We start from the raw sequence: 21,366 nt of genomic DNA, 5'->3' as shown, positions 1-21,366 counted from the left end.
TGATTATCTATCCACACAGATGACAGCTGTTCCATCTCTTCCAATTCTTTGTGTCTTAATCTAATGGATTTTAATTACACTTTGAGTTGTTCCTGCTATGAAAGTTTTTTTCTCTGCATTGCCTCATTTAGGCCTGTAGCATGTGCAATATCACATGGTCTTTCATTTCGCTCAAAGTGTTTCATAATTTCATATTTTTTCTCTATCGACAGAGGCCAACTGGCCATAAGCCTTACCAGAGAAACCCCGGTGGGCTGGAGGCTGGTGTGATTTTGGCCATGAACGCTAGTATGAGGCCACTACAGATTTTCCCAGGTAAGAATTTTTGACCTAGTCCGCCTCTGTTTATCGATATTGCTTTTCTTTTTCTCTCTGAATATGTAGTGTCTTCACCAGGACGCTTCCTGTTCACACCTTTTAAGAATTTTACTCATTTTTAGGGAATAAAGCACAATTACAAAATGAAGAGGCAAGCTCGATACACATAAACAAAGCTGCGGGCGTGTAGCAACTGAATAAACAACACCATAAAGGCAGAGATACACTATTAACACCTCACATTTTACTAAAGCACATTTCTAGGGATTACTAACATAAAACAATAAAAACAGTTTCCAGTTGCGTTTCTGCCAATGGAATGTGTTATAAACTGGTAGTAAACTCGATCTAATTGCATTTGCGATTATACCGATAGCTGGAATTGTGTTGGTTTTTACGTTATTATGGTGAAATGTGTTTCCCCTTCACTGATATAAAAAACATAAATACATTTTCAGAAACTTCTCTTTGTTCCTATCATGTTGCGTTCCGTTGGGGTGATTCTGCGTTCCACTGCCATTTCTTGTAAACACAAAGGCGGATCGTGCATAAGAGAATTCGGTTCGTGTTATATAAGATATCGTTCCCCTATTTATAAATCATGTATGATTGAATTCGTGTAGTGAAAACACGTGTTATATGAGGACAGACTGTAATCTTGATCTACAAACAAATAGGTAATGTTCAAAACTTTGGTGCATATCAGTTCTTCTGGCATTAGTCTTAACATAAACAGTTATAAGGATAAACAGGCAAAACCTGACAGGTGCTTGCAATTAATTGCTCTGTGCAAAAAACAAAAAAACAAAAAAAAAAAAAAACACTACTAATGCAGTAAAAGGTTGACTATATTTAGGAAGGTAGAAAATTTTCAGATTTTTATTCATTAATTAAAGGGTAACGAGGGTTATTATTCTCAAGTAGCACATATCAGGTCCCATACAACTCTACTGGATTAATGCAGTTTCAATGAAAGCATAGCGTATATACAAGGACTCAATAAAGTTCTTACTTTTTTAGATAGGACTTGAACCTTTCCAAATGGATAGCAAGTGACAGCCCATCCTGTCATGGAGGTTAATTTTCCACAGAAATCATTTAAATGGTTTCATAAAAATTTATGTATATAAATCCTAAATTTCTGCCAGATGGCAAGATTTTTATCATTCGTTTGCTTATTTATCATTACTATTTTTTGATTGAAATAAAAGTGACATGAATATATAAAATGTCTTAAAACTATTGTGATTATATATCTGGAAAATAAATCTTGAAAAAGTAAAAATCTTCCAATTATTTTCATATCCCACACACAGAAAAGTTGAAATTACTATTTGAGGACAGAACATATTACCGTGAACGAGATCGTTTTGTGCCTTTGGGAAGAGAAGAAACTATGGTTGTTATGGTGGTGGTGGTTGTACATGTGGTTGTGGTTGTTGTAGTTGAACAGGCTGAAGGTGTAGGAGAAACTGGACTACTACTTGTGGTAGGAGTGGAAGGCTTTGTTCTTGCCAGGTCTCCCTTCTCAACATCTTTTGATTTTTCCAGTTTTACGCCAGGACTTGATCCTGCTGGCAAACCTAAAATACATGTACAAAATTAACTACAAAAAAACTTTAAATATATTTATATAATATAGATATTATTATTATTAAATTTCATTGGCATACTTCTAAAGGATATATGAATAGGGCTTACAAAATGAAAGAATAAAGATGATTTCCAACGTTAGTAGAATAAGCTAAACAAATTACACATTATCAACTAAGAAAGTAAAGCTTGTATTAGAACAGAGTGAGATTGACTTGTTTGGTTAGTTGTAGAGCAAGCCTTTAGTTTGATGAATGTAACTGTATTTGTGGAACCAGAGGATACAGTTTAAATTTAGTTGGCTGAGGAGCAGCAAACTATAAAGTATGGTGTGGAAATTGTTGCCTGAGATGAGCCCCATAAATTATTCTATTCTCCTTGTTATTTCTATAGGTGTGCAATTGAAGTAAACTGCAAATTAGATAAAATTTTGGTATTGGCAGCAGATTTAACAGTAATTCAGAATTCACTTTAGGATCTGATATCACAACTAAGTAGACTGATAATCCACTGAATCCCCGATGGCTAAATTAAAGCACAGTATAACAGCACAGAAGTTATGTAGAGTTTATAACATTTTAAAACAATTTTCTGATTGGTTATATCCAATTCATTTGAATGCTTTGGCTATTAAAAGTTGATCTGCCATATGAAACAATGAAAAAATAGTTTTAGAATTTTATAAACTTGACAACACTTTTATAATATCCTAGGACAAAATTTGTTCATCAATGAATCATTCAATGCTGCTTAGTTGTGAATACTGAATTCTAAATTTCTCTCATGTACCATTTTCAAAACCAGAAGTTTATCCAATGCAATGCATTTCTTTCTTTCTTTTTTTTTTTTTCCCTATGAAAATGCCAAGCATGAAAGGCATTAGAACCTATGGTACTTAGTACTGTGCATGGGCAGAAGGTTAAAATGAAAGAAGATACTTGTTAACATTAGAGTTGAATTTCTGCAGATTGTAATTTTCAGGAAATATGAAGGGAGATTGTTCCAGAAAGCAGAAGCTGAATGAATATATGAGGAAGACGAAAAGTTGCTTTTTTTGTGAGTTTGATGTAGGGCAGAAAAGGATGCTGACTGGTTGCAGTTCATATTCAGACTGGTTTCAAAGAGAGAACAGGAATTATAGAAACCGATTCAGAAGAACAGTTCCCATGGAAGTATCTAGAAAAGGAATGCAGCAGAAACAGAATGTCTATGGAAACGAGAGTGGAGAGACTTTGTAAGAGATAGGTCATTAATTAATCTAACTGCCCTGTTTTGAATGGAGTCTAGAAGCCTGACACATGTTTTGGGGGCTCCAAATGTTGGAACAACATTCCATGGTAGGGCAGATTTGCAATTTGTACAGAGCGAACAGCAGTTAAAAAGAAAAGTAATGCCAAGAACAAAAGAGAAAACCCAGTTTTTTAGATGCAGAAGAAGTAATATTTGTGATGTGCTTATGCCAAGAGAGAGAGATTAGAAGTCAGAGTAATCCTTAACAGATATATGTGATTTTGTCAAGAAATCAGAGTATTATCAAAGATAAGCAAAGGAACAGAAGAATCCTTTTTATGAGAGATAAGACAAGACATGACTGAGTTTCAGAAGGACTGAAATTAAGTAAGTTATTTGTCCCACTAAAGAATTACCTGGAGATCAACATTTAAGGAATTGGTAGTGGATATTTGAGAAGTTGAAGCTGTTTGTCCAAGGCAAGGTTTTTCACTGGAAGGTGGAATGCAATTTGCTATCATCAGCAAAACTAAGGATAGGATTTACAGTCAGTGGAAGAAGGTGATTAATATACAAGAGAAAAGAGTGGAGAAAGAATCGAACCTTGGGGAACACAAGCATTAGTGGATAACTTAGAAGACAGAGCCATTTACCATCACCCATAGTGAGCAATCAGAGAGAAAACTGGATGCCCAATTACAAAAATCAGTTGGCAAACCATAAGATGGAAGCTTATTTAGAAGATCTTTACCCGAACATGATCAAAACCCTTTGAAATGTCAAGAGAAGCTGTCAATTTTTTTCGCTGAATTTGTCTGTTCATATATGGGTAACATAAGCCAGTGAATCACTGGTGGAGTGACACCAATGGAATCCATTCTGGAAATCACTGATCAGATGGAAGGTTTCTAGATAGTTTATAAGTTGGTAGTTAATGGATTTCTCCATTATTTTAGAAATATGTAGAAGTAAATGCAATGGGATGATAACTGGATGAGAGGGATTTATCATCTTTTTAGGAAATGGCTGGATATGAGCAAATTTCCCAGCAGAAGGGAAAACACCATTGGATTAAGAAAGTGTAGAAAGGTGACACAAAACAGGAGTAAGCTCAGGAGCAAAGGTTTTGAGAGCAAGCTGAGAAATATCATCAAGACCTGGCACTTTCTTGGCATCAAAACTGTTCAAAATTCTTCTGACATTCTTTTAAAAAAAGATCACAATAGGCAATGGCGTGTACTAGGAATGATAGGTAGAGGTTTACCAAAATCATCAATACACAAGGCAGAAGAAAAGCAGGATTATAGGAGCTCAATTTTATCTTTAGCTGATGCAGCAGCACAACCAGCAGTGTCCTTTCTTTGCTGGTTGTGCTGCTGTTCAGGTTCAGTATGATGGATTATCCAGCAGGTTCAGTACGATGGATTATCTAGCAGCTGACCAGAAAACACTGTTTCAGAGCTGTAATGCCTCAAAATGTAAAGAAGATTAGATCTAGGCATCATGCCTAGATCTAATCTTCTTTACATTTCGAGGCATTACATTTAATTTACAATGCCAATGAAACAGGATTGTACAGGAAATGTTTTCCATCAAAAACTTTGGCTTACGAAACCAAGGTAAAAGCTCCTGGACATAAAATGCAAAAAGCAAAGATTGATAATTCTTTGCTGTGCTAATTCTGCCAGGTCTCATCCAGATAGCCCGTAAGTTTCATTTCCGATCTCCTGCTCACTCACCCCCTCGACCACTGAAGTTTCTGTGACACCTTATATATTAATTTTCTTGTCAAATTCATCTTGGATGACTAATTTGATAATAAAATAGAATATATTGTAAATTTTCTTAATTAGTATTAATATTTTAGAGTGCCTTTTATTTCATTCATTAAAGACAATTGGAATGGCAAAAAAACCAGGGCTTTCTTGAGTATTTCAATATCAAATTTGCCTGTTGATTACTATAATAATAAGTCAGCCTGGATAGACAGGGAAATGTTTTCCAGTTGGTTTAGAACTAAATTTGTACCTTCGGTGCACCAACAGCTGGCATCACTGGGCTTGCCACAGAAAGCTGTCCTGATATTAGATAACACACCAAGTTATCCTAATGGGGAAATTCTAAAATCATATGATGGAAATATTCTCGTTAAATATTTACCCCCCCCCCCCCCCCGCCAATGTGACAGCTTTAATACAACCTATGGATCAAGGTCTCCAACAAATGAAAGTAATTTATGGCAGAAATTTATCTCTCAAGTTAGCAGAAGAAAATAATTGTGATTTATTGACATTTTGGAAAAATCTGACTGTATTGGATGTGACTTACAAAGTTTCAGCAGCATGGAAATTAATTAAAAAGCATCACCTCCAAGAGGTCTCGGAGTAAAATTTTACCAGGAAATGATGGATTCCTAAGATTTGAAGAAAACTGTGTGAAGATCTGGTACCAGAAATTATACGAAATTTGCAACACATTGGTGGGTACGGGGATGTCGATGAGCAATCAATTCGTGATTGGATTAATTCTGACAAAGATCTAGCTGGCTATGAAGTACTAAATGATGAAGAAATTTTACATCATGTAATAACTACTTCACCACCACAAAATAATGATGGTGAACCTGAAGAAGAGGAAGACGAGTTGATACTGTCACAAAAAACTATGCAGAAGCATCTACAAATTTACTTAACAATTACAGGTGAATGTTGAAAAAAAGTTGCGAGTTAGAGTTAAATTTGAAAGTGTCTGCAATTCTGCCCAGACAGGATAGGAGGGGGTATATGATAAGAGCCTTGTCAATCCATTCAGCCCTGGAGAGATTGTGCAAGGCTCGTGGGGGTAAATTTTTTTTCAGCGTAGTCTGTGCTTGCTAACAGGAAAGACCACTTCTACAGGGATGGGATACACTTAAATAGAAAGGGTACAAGAATATTTGCTGATGCTACTAAGGCAGTGTTAGGTGGGTCGGAAAACTGCTAGCTGAGGGGATTCACAGATTAAAAGATTAACAGTAGCCGCAGGCAGAGGCGAAAGTGATTCTTCACTGCTTCTATTGTAATGAGCAGCAGCATAGAGAGCAGGTTGCTGGGGATTTAAAGAGATGCTGGGAGTCATCATGGAACAATTAAATACATGGGCTGTATTAGGGTAACTAAGAGTAAGAACAGGTGCATGTATACCTGCATGTACACTAATGTTAGAAGTATAGTAATTAAATTTAATGAATTTGAAGTGGTGATCAAGAAATCAAAGGCAGAAATTGTTGAGATATCAGAGACATGGTGTCACACAGATATAAGCAGTGCAGAATTTGAATTTGGGAAGTACAATGTGTACAGAAAGGATAGACAGGTTAGGAAGGAAGGAGGGGTCATGCTGTTAGTTAAGAAACACATAAAATCTAAGGAAGTGCATCCAATTGATATGGGTGGATAGTGCAACGTTCAGTCAGTTTGGTGTGACATAAGCACTGCGAAAGCAAAAATTAGAGTAGGAGTGTGTTATAGGCCCAATGACTCTGATGAGTACAACAAACAATTGTGCAAAGAAATAGAGTGGGCCAGTAAATCAGAATGTCTTATAACGGGGGATTTAACTTTCCAGATATTGACTGGAACTTGTGGGTTGGTCACTTGCATGATAGCAAGAGATTTGTGGATTTATCAGAGGATTGTTTTCTAAGCAGCGGTGGCCAACGAGTTGATCACGATCTACAAGTCAATTGTGGCTTTAATTTTGGTCAATCATGACAAATTTTAAATATATATAAAAAATAGATTAGTCAAAATCTAAATATTATTATTATGTGCCCCAATGACTACTCTTGTCGCCACGCGGCTGCTAGGCTTGTCTAGTGAAAATTCACGTAGTTACATTGTGGAGAGCATAGTGTCGAATTCTTATTTAGCTTAATATTAATAACTTGACAGTAGTTATATGTTAATTTAATACCCTTTGATTTTAAATCAAAGGATATTAGGTTAAACTGGCACCTCCGTAGCCAGGTGGGAAGGAGCAGCAGTGCATAGCACACGCTTCTTGAGCCCGTGACCATCAAATACGGAGGATGCGTAAAGGTCGGGGAATGACCACCGCATATTCCCGGAGCAATATGGCCTTAGCTGCTTATGCTCCTTAAAAAAAAAAAAAAAAAAACCAACCAACCAACCAATTAAGTTAAACTAGAATAGGAACTAGAATACCTTTTTGTAATGATAAAAGAAAAATGTTTTTGTTGTTTGATTTGCAACGCTTCCGTGGCTAGACCCCAAAAAAGAAATTTAGAAAGACACTTCAATGCATTCCATGGTAAGTATCAATCAGATTTTCTGCCTAATAGTGACCTTAGAAAAAATAAATTAAAATAGCTTAAATCCAGATTATTTGCACAACAAAATTTCTTCATGACACCTAATTTACAATCTAAAACAGTAACTGTAGCATCATTTAAAGTGAGTCATCTTCTTGCCAAAAAACGCAAACCATTTTCTGATGGTCAATTCATCAAAAATGCATTTTTAGAAATAACAGATTCTCTTTTTGAAAATTTTAAGAACAAAAATGAAATTAAAAGTGCTCTTCAAGATCTGCAATTATCTCGAAATACTATGATGCGATGCATTAAAAAAAAAAAAAAAAAAAAAGTAAAAATGTGAGCAAACAATTGCGTGCTCATATTACTAATTCTGTGTCCTTTTCTTTACAACTGGATGAATCTACAGACGTAAGTGATACAGCTCAGTTGCTCGTTTTTATTTGTATGGTTTTCAATGATTCTGCCACTAGAGAAGAACTGCTGCGTATGATTTCTTTAAAAGAAGGACTAGAGGTCTTGATATATTTAACAAATTCAAAAATTTTATTGAAAAAATTAAATTACAAATGATTACTAATTTAAGCTCATATCAATAACAACAGATGGAGCCAAAGCAATGACAGGGCATCTTAACAGATTCATCGCATTATGCCAAATGGATGATGAATTCCCAGGCTTTTTGAGTTACTACTGTATCATCTACCAATAAGTGTTAGCCAAAAAAAGATTAAATAAAAGACAAGTGTTATGGACACAGCTTTCAAAATCGTGAATTCCATCAGAGGACAATCTCTTCAAAGGAGACTTTTCGAAATGCAACTTGATGAAATGAACCAGATCTGATATTATACACATATGTGAGGTGGCTGAGTCGGTGTAAGTTTCTACAGAGATTTCAAAATTTGCCGAATGAAATTAATGAGATTTAGAAAATTAATTTTATTATCGGTTTCTACTTCAAGGGTGAATTTGAGTTTGTTTGTTATTTGGTTTTTAGGAGCATTACCAACTAAGGCCATATTGCTCTGGGAATATGCGGTGGTCATTCCCTTGACCTTTCCGCATCCCCCGTATTTGGTGGTGACGGGCTCGAACCCCAGTCTAATCAAGAAGTGCGTGCTATGCACTGCTGCTGCTGCTCCTTCCCACCTGGCTACGGAGGCGACCGTAAATTTGAGTCTCTCATGCGTTGTATTAAATAAAGTGTCAATAGTTGTTTTATTACCTATTAGAAAGATGTCGTCTGTGTATCTCATATACAATTTGATACCTAGAGGAAAAGGTTGAAATACTTTTTCTTTAATAGAAGCGAGGTAGATTTCAGATAAAGGGGCTGAGATACCAAAAATTTGTTCATATATATTATTTTGAATATCTAAATTTCTTGGCATTAAGTAACAGTGAAGTGAGCTCTAAAATGCCATTAACATTTAAATCAGCATGTTTTGTCAGTGTCATGTTTAGTTAATAGTTCTTTAAGAGCTATTAGCGTCATTTCGATATGCACATTTGTATATAGGGAGACAACGTCAAAAAACACAACAATATCATTTTCAGATATGGTCACGGAAGTTATACGTTTGTGTGCCTGCTTAGTGTTGTATATCCTGAACCGAGAAAATCTCATTAGAGGTGAAATAATTTTAATGAGGAATATTAGCATTAGCATTAGTAGAGGCATTTGATGCAAGAAAGCAAGCTTATGCAGCACCAGCCAAAAAAAAAAAAAAAACCCACTTCCACTTCACCCCTCTGTTCGTTCAAAATACCTGTCCAGCTGAGCCTTAAACTTATTTAGGCTATCAACCTCCACCACAAGGGATGGAAGTCTGTTCCACCAACCAACCACCCGCTGGCTAAAGGCAAATTTCCGCACGTCTATCCTACATCTGTCTTTCCTCAACTTGAATTTATGCCCTCTCAGGTGATTTTTCTGAGCTAGAGGAAGAATCCCATCAGCATTGAGCATGCTTAAACCATTCAAGGCTTTATACACCTCTATCAGATCACCTCGCTGGTGCCTAGTCTCCAGACACTGTAATTTGCAAAACTTAAGCCTTTCTTCGTAAGAGCACCCCTTTGTTCCATTCACTAATCTTGTTGCCCTTCTCTGTACTCGTTCCAGCAGCTCTACATCCTTCTTGAAATGAGGCCTCCAGACCTGTATACAGTACTCTAGTTGTGGCCTGACCATCGCCTTATACAATGGAATAATCACCTCCTTATCCCTGCTGGAAAAATTCCTGTATATCATTGACAATACTCCATGAGCTACTCTTGCAGCCCGTCTGCACTGCTCAGAGAACTTCATATCTGCCTGCACAACCACCCCAAAGTCCCTTTCATTCTCTACCACTCTCAGTGTAGTACCACAGATTTGATACATTGCTCTGGGGTTGCTGTTTCCCATGTGTAGTACTTTACATTTGTCACCTCTCAGCCCATCTGCTCAACCTTTCCAGATCCTGTTGCAGCAGCATAGTGTCAGTAGTGTCCTTGACAACCCTGCCAACCTTTGTATCGTCTGCAAACTTGGACATTAAGCCCGATATACCATCATCAATATCATTTATAAATACAGAAAACAATAATGGACCCAACACTGAGCCCTGAGGGACTCCACTAATAACATCAGTCCACGATGAGCAGTGTCCATTGATTACCACTCTCTGTCTTCTCCCCCTCAACCACCCCTTTATCCATAGCAGCAATTTGCCTCCAATGTCACACTGCTCCAATTTGTGTAGCAGTCTTCCATGTGCAACAGTATCAAAAGCCTTTCTAAGATCCAAGTATATAATATCAAAGTTATTCCCTGCATCCAGTTCTTTTGTGACTGCATCATAGTATCCAATCAAGTTGGTCAGGCAAGACTTCCCCTTAACAAAACCATGCTGTGTCTGAGCTATAACTGAAGTCTTGTCTAAATGATCCTGCAGTGCTTCTTTAACCAGTGCCTCCATTAATTTTCCTGGAACAGAAGTTAAGCTCACAGGTCTATAATTACTTGTGTCAGCCTTTGATCCTCCTTTGTGAATTGGGGTCACATTTGCACATTTCCAGTCTATGGGTACCTCCCCTGAGTCCAAGGAAGCTCTCATAATTATGGCTAAGGGTTTGCTTACTTCCTTTGCTGCCTCCTTTAATATAACTGGATAGATCCCATCCACCCCGGGTGCCTTTCTTGTGTTTATCTTCAACAGTTTCTCCTCCACTTTACTCCCAGTTATTTCAAGATTCTGTAGCTTACTGCTAGAGTTGAATACACCTCTGGCATTCCCCTCGCTGAATAACTCCTCATGTGTGAATATCGATGCAAAATATTCATTTAGTTTGTTAGCTACCTGAGCAGGATCATCAACACTTGACCCATCAATATCAAGTGGACCAATCTGATTCATCCCCTTCCTTCTAGAGTTTACATAAGTAAAGAACTCTTTGCTGTTTTTCTTTGCATCCCTTGCCAAGGATTTCTCGTAATCTGCCTTCGCCTGCCTAACCTCCTTTGTAACTTGGTTGCTTATCAACTTGTATCTATCATAGGCTTCTGTGTCATGTGTTAATTTGTATGTATCCCATGCATTTTTCTTCTCTGCCATATGCCTCATTAGTTCATCTGACATCCATTTTGGCCTAAACCTTGAACAATATTTCTTAGTTAGTATGTAAAGCCTAGTAGCTTCCAATATAAGTTCTTTGAATGCTTCCCATTTTGAATTTGCTGTTGGTAACATCATCAGTTGGTCCCACTGTATAGAATTTAAATACTGTCTCAGTCCATCGTAGTCGCCTTTACGGAAGCAATAACCCTTCCCTTTACCCCTAATGGTAGTTACCTCTTTGAGTAAATCCCACTTCAGCACACTGTGATCACTGCCACCTAGTGGTTCATTTATCTGCAGATTCTTAATGCATGAAGAATCACTGCTGATAATCAAATCAAGGGTATTACTCCCTCTAGTTGCCTCCCGAACATGCTGATGTAGAAAACAATCATCCAATAAATCCACAAAAGCCCTGCTAGTGTGTGAGTAACCAGCCCCCAAATTCCAGTCAATATCTGGGAAATTAAAATCTCCCATTATAAGACACTCTGATTTACTGGCCCACTCTATTTCCCTGTACAGTTCCTTATTGTACTCATCAGAGTCATTAGGCCTATAGCACACTCCTACTCTCAATTTTGATCTCCCAATGTTTATGTCACACCAAACTGACTCCACACTGCACTGTCCAGCGATGTCGACTGGCTTCACTTCCTTGGTTTTTATGTGTTTCTTAACTAATAGCATAACCCCTCCCCCCTTCTTATCCTGTCTATCCTTTCTGTAGACGTTGTACTCCCCAAATTGCAGTTCTGCATCCCTTATATCTGTGTGACACCATGTCTCTGATATCCCAACAATATCTGCCTTCGATGTTTTGAGCAATACCTCAAATTCATCAAATTTATTTACTAAACTCCTAGCATTGGTGTACACGCAAGTATACCTGCACCTGTTTCTATTCTTAGCTACCCTAACACAACCCATGTATTTACTTGTACCGCAATGGCTCCCAGCAGTCTCTGAAATACCATGCATCTTGTTTTTCAGGCTTCTGCTCATTCTAATAGAAGCAGTGCAAGAATCTCTTTCACCTCAGCCAGTGGCTACTGTCAATCTATTGGTCTTTGTCTCCCCCCAAGCTAGCAGTTTTCCGACCCACCTAACACTGCCTCGATAGCATCAGCAAATATTCTTGCACCCTTTCTTAATATGGATAGATTAGCATAAGCAGACTGTTTAAAGGAAACAATAGGTCTCAAAGGGTAATCTTGTTTATGGAGTTTAACTATTCCAAAAATATATGGAAGTATATTACTGTGAAACTCAGAGCTAATTTGTTTATTAGCTCTGAGTTTCCTTAAAATCCCATCAAGTTTATTTTTATTTTTTTTTTTAATTCATAATTACGCTATCATAATTAATTCTGATTATGATTACTATGAGGTGAGTGTTGAAAAGTAAGCTACGCTATACTTATGATCCAGTTGTTACATCACAGCACAAAAGGCATCCGAATCCTTAATATATCTGAATTTAAAATAAGAATTCTGAATTGAATTTTTAATTTTAAAATTTAAAAACAACTTTTTTCAATGTGTTGATTAACAATTAACAATGAAATTCTTGAGATGGTAGATCTTGGCAAATTTTGAAGAAAAAAAATAGATTGCATCACAGATTAAGGTGGCTGTTGTTATTTGGTTTTTAGGAGCATTAGCAACTAAGGCCATATTGTTCCGGGAATATGCAGTGGTCATTCCCTGACCTTTCCGCATCCTCCGTATTTGGTGGTGACGGGCTCGAACCCTGGTCTAATCAAGAAGTGTGTTCTACGCACTGCTTCTCCTTCCCACCTGGCTACAGAGGCACCATTAAAGTGGCCACCTCTGTTCTACAGCAACGTGTTCGAGGGGCAACAAGAGGGAGTAATACTCTTGATCTGATTATCAGCAGTGATTATTCATGCATTAAGAATTTGCAGATAAAGGAACCACTAGGTGACAGTGTCACAGTATACTGTGGGATTTACTTAAAGATGTAACTACCATTAAGGGTAAAGGGAAGGGTTTTTATTTTTGTAAAGGTGATTACAGTGGTCTCAGACAGTTTTTAATTCTATATAGTGGGATCAACTGATGATGTTTGAAACAGAAAATTATAAATGGGAAGCCTTCAAGGAATTAATCGTGGAAGATACTAGGCCTTTCCTAACAAACCAGGAAATACTGTTCAAGATTTAGCAAATTGATGGATGTCAGATGAACTAATGAGGCTTGTGGCAGAGAAGAAAAATGTGTGGGATGCACATAAATTAAACAGTGACACAGAAGCCTATGGCAGATATAAGCTAGTCTGTAATCACGCCACAAAGGAGGCTAGACTAGTGAACGCTGATTACGAGAACTGTTTGGCAAAGGATGCAAATAAAAACAACAAAGACTTCTTTACTTACGTAAACTTTAGAAGGAAGGGGTTGAATCATATTGGTCCACTTGATGTTGGTGGTTTGACTGTTGATCATTCTGCACAGATAGCTGACAAACTGAATGTGTATTTTGCATCTACATTCACACATGAGGAGTTATTCAGGGATGGGAATGCCAGAGGTGAAAACTCTGGCAGTGAGCAAGATGATTTTATAATAATGGAGAGAAAGATGGAGGAAAAATTGTTGATGTTAAACATAAAAAAGGCACCTGGGGCAGATGGAATTTTTCCAGTTATATTGAAGGACTGGACTGGAGATGTGCAAATGTATCCCCAATTCACAAAGGAGGTTCAAAGGATGACACAAATAATTATAGACCTGTTAGTTTAAATTCTATTCCCGGAAAAATAATGGAGTCTTCAAAGAAGTGATGCAGAATCACCTAGACAAGACTGCAGTAATAGTTCAGACACAACATGGGTTTGTTAAAGGAAAGTCTTGACTGATCAATTGGATTAGTCAGACAAGACGATGTGGTCACAAAGGAACTAGACACAAAAAATTATTTTGATATCATATACTTGAATTTCAGGAAACCTTTTGATACTGTTGCAAATGGAAGACTGCTTTACAAATTGGAGCGGTATGGCATTAAGTGCAGTTGCTTCAATGGATAAAGGGATGGTTGAGTGAGAGATGGCAGAGAGTGGTAAGAAATGGACACCGCTCTATGTGGACTAATGTTATTAGTGGAGTACCCCAGGGTTCGGTGTTGGGCCCATTGTTGTTTTCAGTATTTATCAATGATATCGATGAAGGTATATCAGGCTTACTATCCAAGTTTGCAGATGATACAAAGGTTGGCAGAATTGTTAATGACAGTAAAGTCAGTATGCTACTGCAACAGGATCTAGAAAAGTTAGACAGATGGGCTAACAAGTGGCAACTAAAGTTTAACGGTGACAAATGCAAAGTACTGCATGTGGGTAGAAGTAACCCAAGAGAAATGTACCAACAGTGTGGTACTACACTCAGGGAGGTGGAGAATGAAAATGACCTGGGGGTAATTGTTCAGTCAGATATGAAGTTCTCTGAGTAGTACAGATGGGCTGCCAGAGTAGGTCATGGAGTTTTGTTAATGATATATAGGAATTTTGCTAATAGAGACAAGGAGGTGATTATCCCCTTGTATAAGGCAATGGTCAGGCCACATCTTGAGTACTGTATACAGGTCTGGAGGCCTCATTTTTAAGGAGGATGTAGAGTTGCTAGAATGAGTACAGAGAAGGGCAACAAGATTGGTGAGAGGAACAAAGGGGGTGCTCTTACCAAGAGAGGCTTAAGTTCTGCAAGTTGTAGCATCTGGAGACTAGGCACCTTATGTCTGATTCAGGTGTATAAGGCCTTGAATGGTTTGTGCAGGCTCAATGCTGATGGGCTTCTTCCGCTTGCTCAGATTAGGCATAGATTCAAATTAAGGAAAGACAGTTGTAGAATAGATGTGTGGAAGTTTGATAGCTTAAATAAATTTAAGGCTGAACTAGACAAACATTTGAATTGACTGGATGGGTGAAATGGGGAAGGTTTTTTTTTTGGCTGATGCTATATAAGCTTGTATGCCTCAACTAATGTTAATGCCACTTCTTGAATACACAGAGAAGCAAGATGATAATATTCTGTTGAAAAAATTGTTTTAAGAAATATTCAAAGTGTCATTTTTAAAAATGTTGCAAAAGGAAAAAACAAGCTTCTATACTTTCTATACCTAAAATTAAAATATTATGTTAAAAACAAAATATGTTTTAAAGATATCAGTAGACTTTTAAGTCAAAACAAAACTTTAAAAAAATATTGTGAAAATGATTGTACCCTGGTTAGGCCACCAAAGTAAACATACATTGTTACCTATAAGTACGTTTTTATGCCTATGTAAGCATCGTATTAGACACGGGAGTAGTGTGTGGCGAGTTTTTTTTTTTTTTGGTTTTTATTTATCACTACATTTTTTAGGTAGGTTGCTGAACACTTTTCTATATATATTTGGATTAACTGGGAAATTGATTATCTGGGATTTTATTTTTACCATCTATACTGGAAAATCGAGAGTCTGCCGTATGTGGCTATTGTCTCTCTACATGGCTTTTTTGAGTTAATATTGTTTCTCATAGCAATAATGAATGATTTTTTATATACAGGTAGTTCCCGACTTTATGAGTTAATTAATTCCAAGCACATGCTTGTAAAGCGAAAACAGGAATTTAATTCCCATAGAAATAATGTTCAAAACAGGAGTTACGCTCACAACAACGAAATTTGGGCATAGTAATGTTAAATTAATGTCAACAAAATAATAGTTTATGCATAAACAATGATTTATTTCACCAAAGAAATGAAAACATAGCCTTTAAAAATCAAGCACATAATAATAATAAAGAAATTATTGATGTCATAACAAATTTTAAAGAATCTTTATTCTTCATCATCATTGATTAAATGCACACTCGTTGGTGTGCATTTAATCAATGATGAAAAAAATCAAGGGAAGCACAAGGAGTCGTCATCTTCTTCAGAAATGCTTCAGGAGTCGTTTTCATGGATAAGCATTTTTTAAATCTATAGGAACTTTTCTAGTGCACTCTAAATTTCAATCTTGTGACTCAAAAATCTCAATTGCTTTTTCTATGTGTTGAAAAGCTTCGTTAAGCCCTTTGAGAGTGAAGGAACGAACAGGAGTTTCAGCTTCTTCACATTTTGCCATTTCAAAGACGTCTTCATCTGTGAGCTCCCCATTGTGTGCTTGAAGCAGATCAGTGGCATCAGTTGCAGAAACTTCAAGTTGCAATTGGTTAGCAATATTAATGACCGCTTCTGTTCATTTTGTACAATCACTGCTGGTTCTTGAAATCCTTCAAAATTATCAATGAAGTGCAGAAGAGTTTATTCCAAACACCCTTCAAATTTATCACCCTTAATAATCTGAATAAATTTGAAATAAGACAATACAGTGAAAATGAAACTGCTTTATGTTATGTGAGTCAATGAGATGCTCTCCTCTGCCAGAACAAACACATGCATAGTAGTACTGTATTGTAAATTCCATATTTATGAATGTTTAGTATCGCAATTAATGTTCGCAATTAATGTTCATATTTTCGATTTTGTTGATAATTGATACAGTCAGTCCTCATATAGCGCGATAGTTGTGTTCCTAGAAACCCTCGTGCAATGCAAAATCATGCAATATAAACAACAGGCCCTATGGGAAAAATAGGGTTAGGTGCCGACCACCCAAGATTGAACGCACATTGGTAACCAAAACATTACCAAACACAATAAATAATCGTAATAAAATACTTACGTATTTTATAACAATTAAAATATGTAATAAAAAATAATATTATAATTTTTTTATAATTTTTTATTATTATTATTATATTATATTTTATTATAATATAATAAATAATAAAAAATACGTTAAGTATTTTTAAGAATAAAATACGTATTTTATTATGACTATTACGTAATAAAATATTGCTAATGCTTTTTTGCTTCTATCGTAAGCAAACTTGTTTTTTGTTTGATTTTCTATCCAAACAGATGACAGTCGTTCCATCTCTTCCAATTCTTTGTGTCTTAATCTAATGGATTTTAATTACACTTTGAGTTGTTCCTGCTATGAAAGTTGTTTTTATTTTCTCTGCATTCTTTGTAATTCTCGGTGTTGCCTCATTTAGGTCTGTAGCACGTGCAATATCACATGGTCTTTCATTTTGCTCAAAGCGTTTCACAGTTTCATATTTTTTCGCTATCAACAGTGGCAGACTGGCCATAAGCCTTACCGGGAAAACCCCGGTGGGCCCGAGGCCGGTGTGATTTTGGCCATAAACGCTAGTATGAGGCCACTATAAATTTTCCCGGGTAAGAATTTTTGACCCAGTCTACCTATGTTTATCGATATTGCTTTACTTTTTCTCTCTGCATCTGAAGTGTCTTCACCAGGACGCTTCCTTTTCACACCTTTTAAGTATTTTACTCATTTTTAGGGAATAAAGCACAATTACAAAACGAGGAGGCACGCTTGATACACATAAACAAAGCTGCGCACGCGTGTAGCAATTGAATAAACAACACCGTAAAGGCAGAGTTACACTATTAACATCTCACATTTTACTAAAGCACATTTCTAGGGGTTACTACCATAAAACAATAAAAACAATTTCCAGTTGTGTTTCTGCTAGTGGAATCTGTTATATACAGATTCCACTAGCAGTTATATTGCGAATGCAATTAGATCGAGTAAACTCGATCTAATTGCATTCGCAATAATACCGATAAATGGAATTTTACGTTATTATGGTGAAATGTGTTTCCCCTTCACTGATATAAAACACATAAATACATTTTCAGAATCTCCTCTTCATTCCTATCGTGTTGCGTTCAGTTGGGGTGATTCCGTGTTCGACTGCCATTTCTTGTAAACACAAAGGCGAATCGTGCATAAGCGAATTCAGTTCGTGTTATATAAGATATCGTTCCCCTATTTATAAATCGTTTATGATCGAATTCGCGTAATGTAAACATGTGTTATACGAGGACTGACTGTACTTGAAAAAAAAAAAAAAAAAACTTGTAAACCTGGGAACTTGTAAAGCGGGAACTGCCTGTAGTTCATTTTCTGTATCTGTCAGTGGTCAGGACTGAGGGGTTGTTGAAATTCCATTGGTGATCTTCACACCAGGCATGGAAAACTGAACCTGATTTTGTTATTTGGCCATGGGCTATATTGTATTTATGTTCTTTAATTCTATTGAACTGCAATCCAATCTTAAATCTCTTCCCCCTGTAATTCGAATTCATGGTGCCTAGTTCTGGAAATATTTATAACAGTGAAAATTTCTTCAGATAGTAAAAAGAAAAAGAAAAGGAAATCAATTATGCTATTTGTTTATTTAGCCAAAATTTCAACCTCAGTAATTTTACTTGGTTTTCTTAAGAGCCTTGTACATCTCAATTAGGTTTCTCCTAAGTTGCCAAACTAAGAAGCAGCACACATTTGAAGAATTTCTTGATATGGATGTCCTTTCAGCAATCTCACGAGGCATGTTGCTCATCTTTAGATCCCTTCAAGAAGCTCAATGTCTTTTTTCAGCTGAGTCCATACTTGGACTCAGTATTCCAAGCGGGGTCTTAAAATTGCTTCATACACTGGGATTATAACCTCCCTATCTCTACAAGTTAATAAATGAATGATAGGACCATGGGCCTTCCTTGCCACCACTCTATGCTGCTCAGAGAACTTTACATCTGGCTGTGTCATAACTCCCAAATCTTCCTCTACTATTTTTAATTAACCCTTACAAAGAATATAAGTTATTCTGAGATTACTATTCCTCAAGTATAAAACTTTGTATTCTGCTGCATTAAAACATAGCTGCCATTTTTCTGACCATCCCTGAAGTCGAAGTGTTCTTTAAGAAGTGCTGCTTGGTGCTCATTATTAACTACTCTACAAATTTGGACATAATGCATAATTACAGTACACATGAAAATAAAAGGAAGTACTACAAGATACAGATCCAGAAGGAAATGCTTTACATCACAATATTTACTTGGAGTGTAAGAAGTTAAAGAATTTAAGCAGAATTACATTTATCAGGAGCAGTCAGAAATTAACAATCAAAAATTTTAAATTTTTATTATTACATAAAATTATGGAGGAATAAAACCACATACACCACTTCTACTGAGCTGAATTTTTGATTCCAAATGATGCATCTAATGTCTCTATAAAACTGAGTAGCTATCATTGGGAAAATATTTTGCGTATTAGAAAATGAAGCTACTAGTGATAAAGGCCTCCCAAACAATATGGCCAAATGGAGTTATATTTCCAAAAAAATGAGTAAGTTCCTAATAATAAGAGTTTGGGAGCTGCTCATCAAAGGTGTGTAAAATTTTCAGCTTTTGTGTGACAAATACATTCCTGGACTGTGCTATTGTGGTCATGTTCGATGAGTTTGAAAATAAACAGAAATATAGTTGTGCTTCAAACTTCCTCCAGCAATGCAGTGATTGCTCAGTAGGCTGACAGGTTGCAAGGAACAACCAGCTTCATTAGTAGTGTTAACGTTCCGCTTCATGATTTTTCAGTGGAGCAACGAACAAATATCAAATTTTGCTTTAAATTGGCAAAAATCTGAAACAGAAACGTATGAAATGTTAAGAACTGTTCAGTGATGAAATGTTATATCATACCAGTGTGTTTGAATGATATAAGTGGTCCAATGACTGATGTGAGGATGTTCGTGGTGACCCAAATATGGACATACATCAACCTTTCAAACTAAGGGCAGAGTTGCAAAAGTTCAGAAAATTGTGGCAAGAGATCATCGTTTAAACCTTAGAATGCTAGCTGATGAGTTGAATATGAATAAGGAGAGACGATTTGTCAAATTCTGCATGAAGCGTTAGGGAAAAGGAAAGTCTGTGCAAAATTTGTGCTGCACACCTGCATGGATGAACAAAAGCAATGAAGAGTGTCATCATGCAAAGATTCAACCAGACTTGTCAAGACAATCCTAATTTCCTCAACTGTATTGTCACTGGAGATGAGTGTTGGATGTATCAGTATGAAGACAAAGCAGACATGCAGTAGACTTCAAAATCATCACCAAGGCCCAAAAAGTTTAATTTACAGAAGTCCACAATCAATATAATGATGATCATGTTTTTCAATAAATGGGGTGAGATTCACAAGGAGTTGTACTTGAAGAGGAGAGAGAGTCAATGCTGCGTTCTACATACAGGTGTTTCAAAGACTATCGAAGGACATTTCTAAGGTGAGATTACAATTTTGTGAGAAAGCTAGCTGGTTCTTGTTGCAACAATGCCGCACCCCTTCTGCACTTATCGTTAAGACATTAATGACAAAACATGGCACTATACAGATCAACCACACTTCCAACTCTCCTGATCTAGCACCAGAAGATTTCCTTAACTGCCAACCAAACTGCACATCACTTCTTTGGAAGCCTTCTCTGACTCTTTTCAGAAACTTTTACAATGGTGTGATAAGTGGATTCAATCAGGTGGCAAGTATTTTGAATAAAAGTAAAATCATTTTTGAGCTCCTTCACTTTGTGTTCTTTTTACTGCACCAATCCGGAACTTTATTGCCACAACTCATATATAAAAATTATTCACCACTGATTTCTGAATGCATCTCATATATTCTGTGGAGTGAGTTCTAAATCAGAATAACAGGTTTCATGTTACATAATTAACTGTGGAAGTTGAGATGTACATGCTCCTCAGAGTAACCTAAATAAGCATGAAAAAAGAATACTATCGCACAAAAAAGAATATTATCTTTTCAGAAAAGCCAACAGGGAAACTTATTAGAAAAAGGTGCTTGCATAGATTTCATTTGATTTCATTTTGGTTTTTATGGCACATGACCAACTAAGGCCATGATGCACCAAGTCCGGGTGCTTGCAAAATGCCTTAAAATTTCCCCTAACACATATCTCAAGATAAGAGTCCAAGATAAGTGTAAAATATGCACTCAATTTGGACTTTTAATAATGATAGATCTCCAGATTTTTAAAAATAACACTTTGGATATTTTATATGTATTTTTACATTGCACCTGTAGAAAACAATTATTTGCAAAATGTAAAAGTAAATGTTATTCTTAGTAATGATCTTTAATTACATTACAAATATTAAGGAAAGAAGAAAGCTTACCAAAATGTTGAGGCGTTGATGACTGCCCAGATGACAAAGAAGTTCGACTTCTAAGAGCAGTGTCTGGGAGGCTGGATGGACTGGGCTGCTAAATTAACAGAACAAAATCATAAATTGAGACTGTAAACACAGATCTAACCCACTCAATTTCATTTGCAAATGCAATCAACATCTGATCCATGCAA

The 21,366-nt window shown here is 36.5% G+C and overlaps 1 protein-coding gene across 3 annotated transcripts in view; it reads right to left on the bottom strand.

Annotated features, from left to right (window-relative positions):
• LOC150081502 (transcription factor 12-like) overlaps positions 1–21,366 on the bottom strand; it is a 621,638-nt gene that overhangs the window by 68,502 nt on the left and 531,770 nt on the right. For 2 of the 3 annotated variants that reach the window (XR_016547303.1, XM_090379956.1), the window contains exons 12-13: positions 21,182–21,269; positions 1,673–1,901 (exon numbers count right to left, since the gene is read on the bottom strand). Coding sequence is in view for 2 of the 3 variants with exons in the window: in XM_090379956.1 (XP_090236082.1) it covers positions 1,673–1,901; positions 21,182–21,269 (317 nt within the window). In the remaining variant the exon portion in view is untranslated. The remainder of the gene's footprint in view (positions 1–1,672; positions 1,902–21,181; positions 21,270–21,366) is intronic. The other variant, XM_090379957.1, reaches the window with a different exon arrangement.

This window comes from Mastigoproctus giganteus, chromosome 8 (assembly GCF_048544385.1).
Source record: "Mastigoproctus giganteus isolate SK-2022 chromosome 8, ASM4854438v1, whole genome shotgun sequence".
Classification (NCBI taxonomy): domain Eukaryota; kingdom Metazoa; phylum Arthropoda; class Arachnida; order Uropygi; family Thelyphonidae; genus Mastigoproctus; species Mastigoproctus giganteus.
Note: the sequence above shows the minus strand (reverse complement) of the source record. Positions and strands in the feature narration are given on the sequence as shown.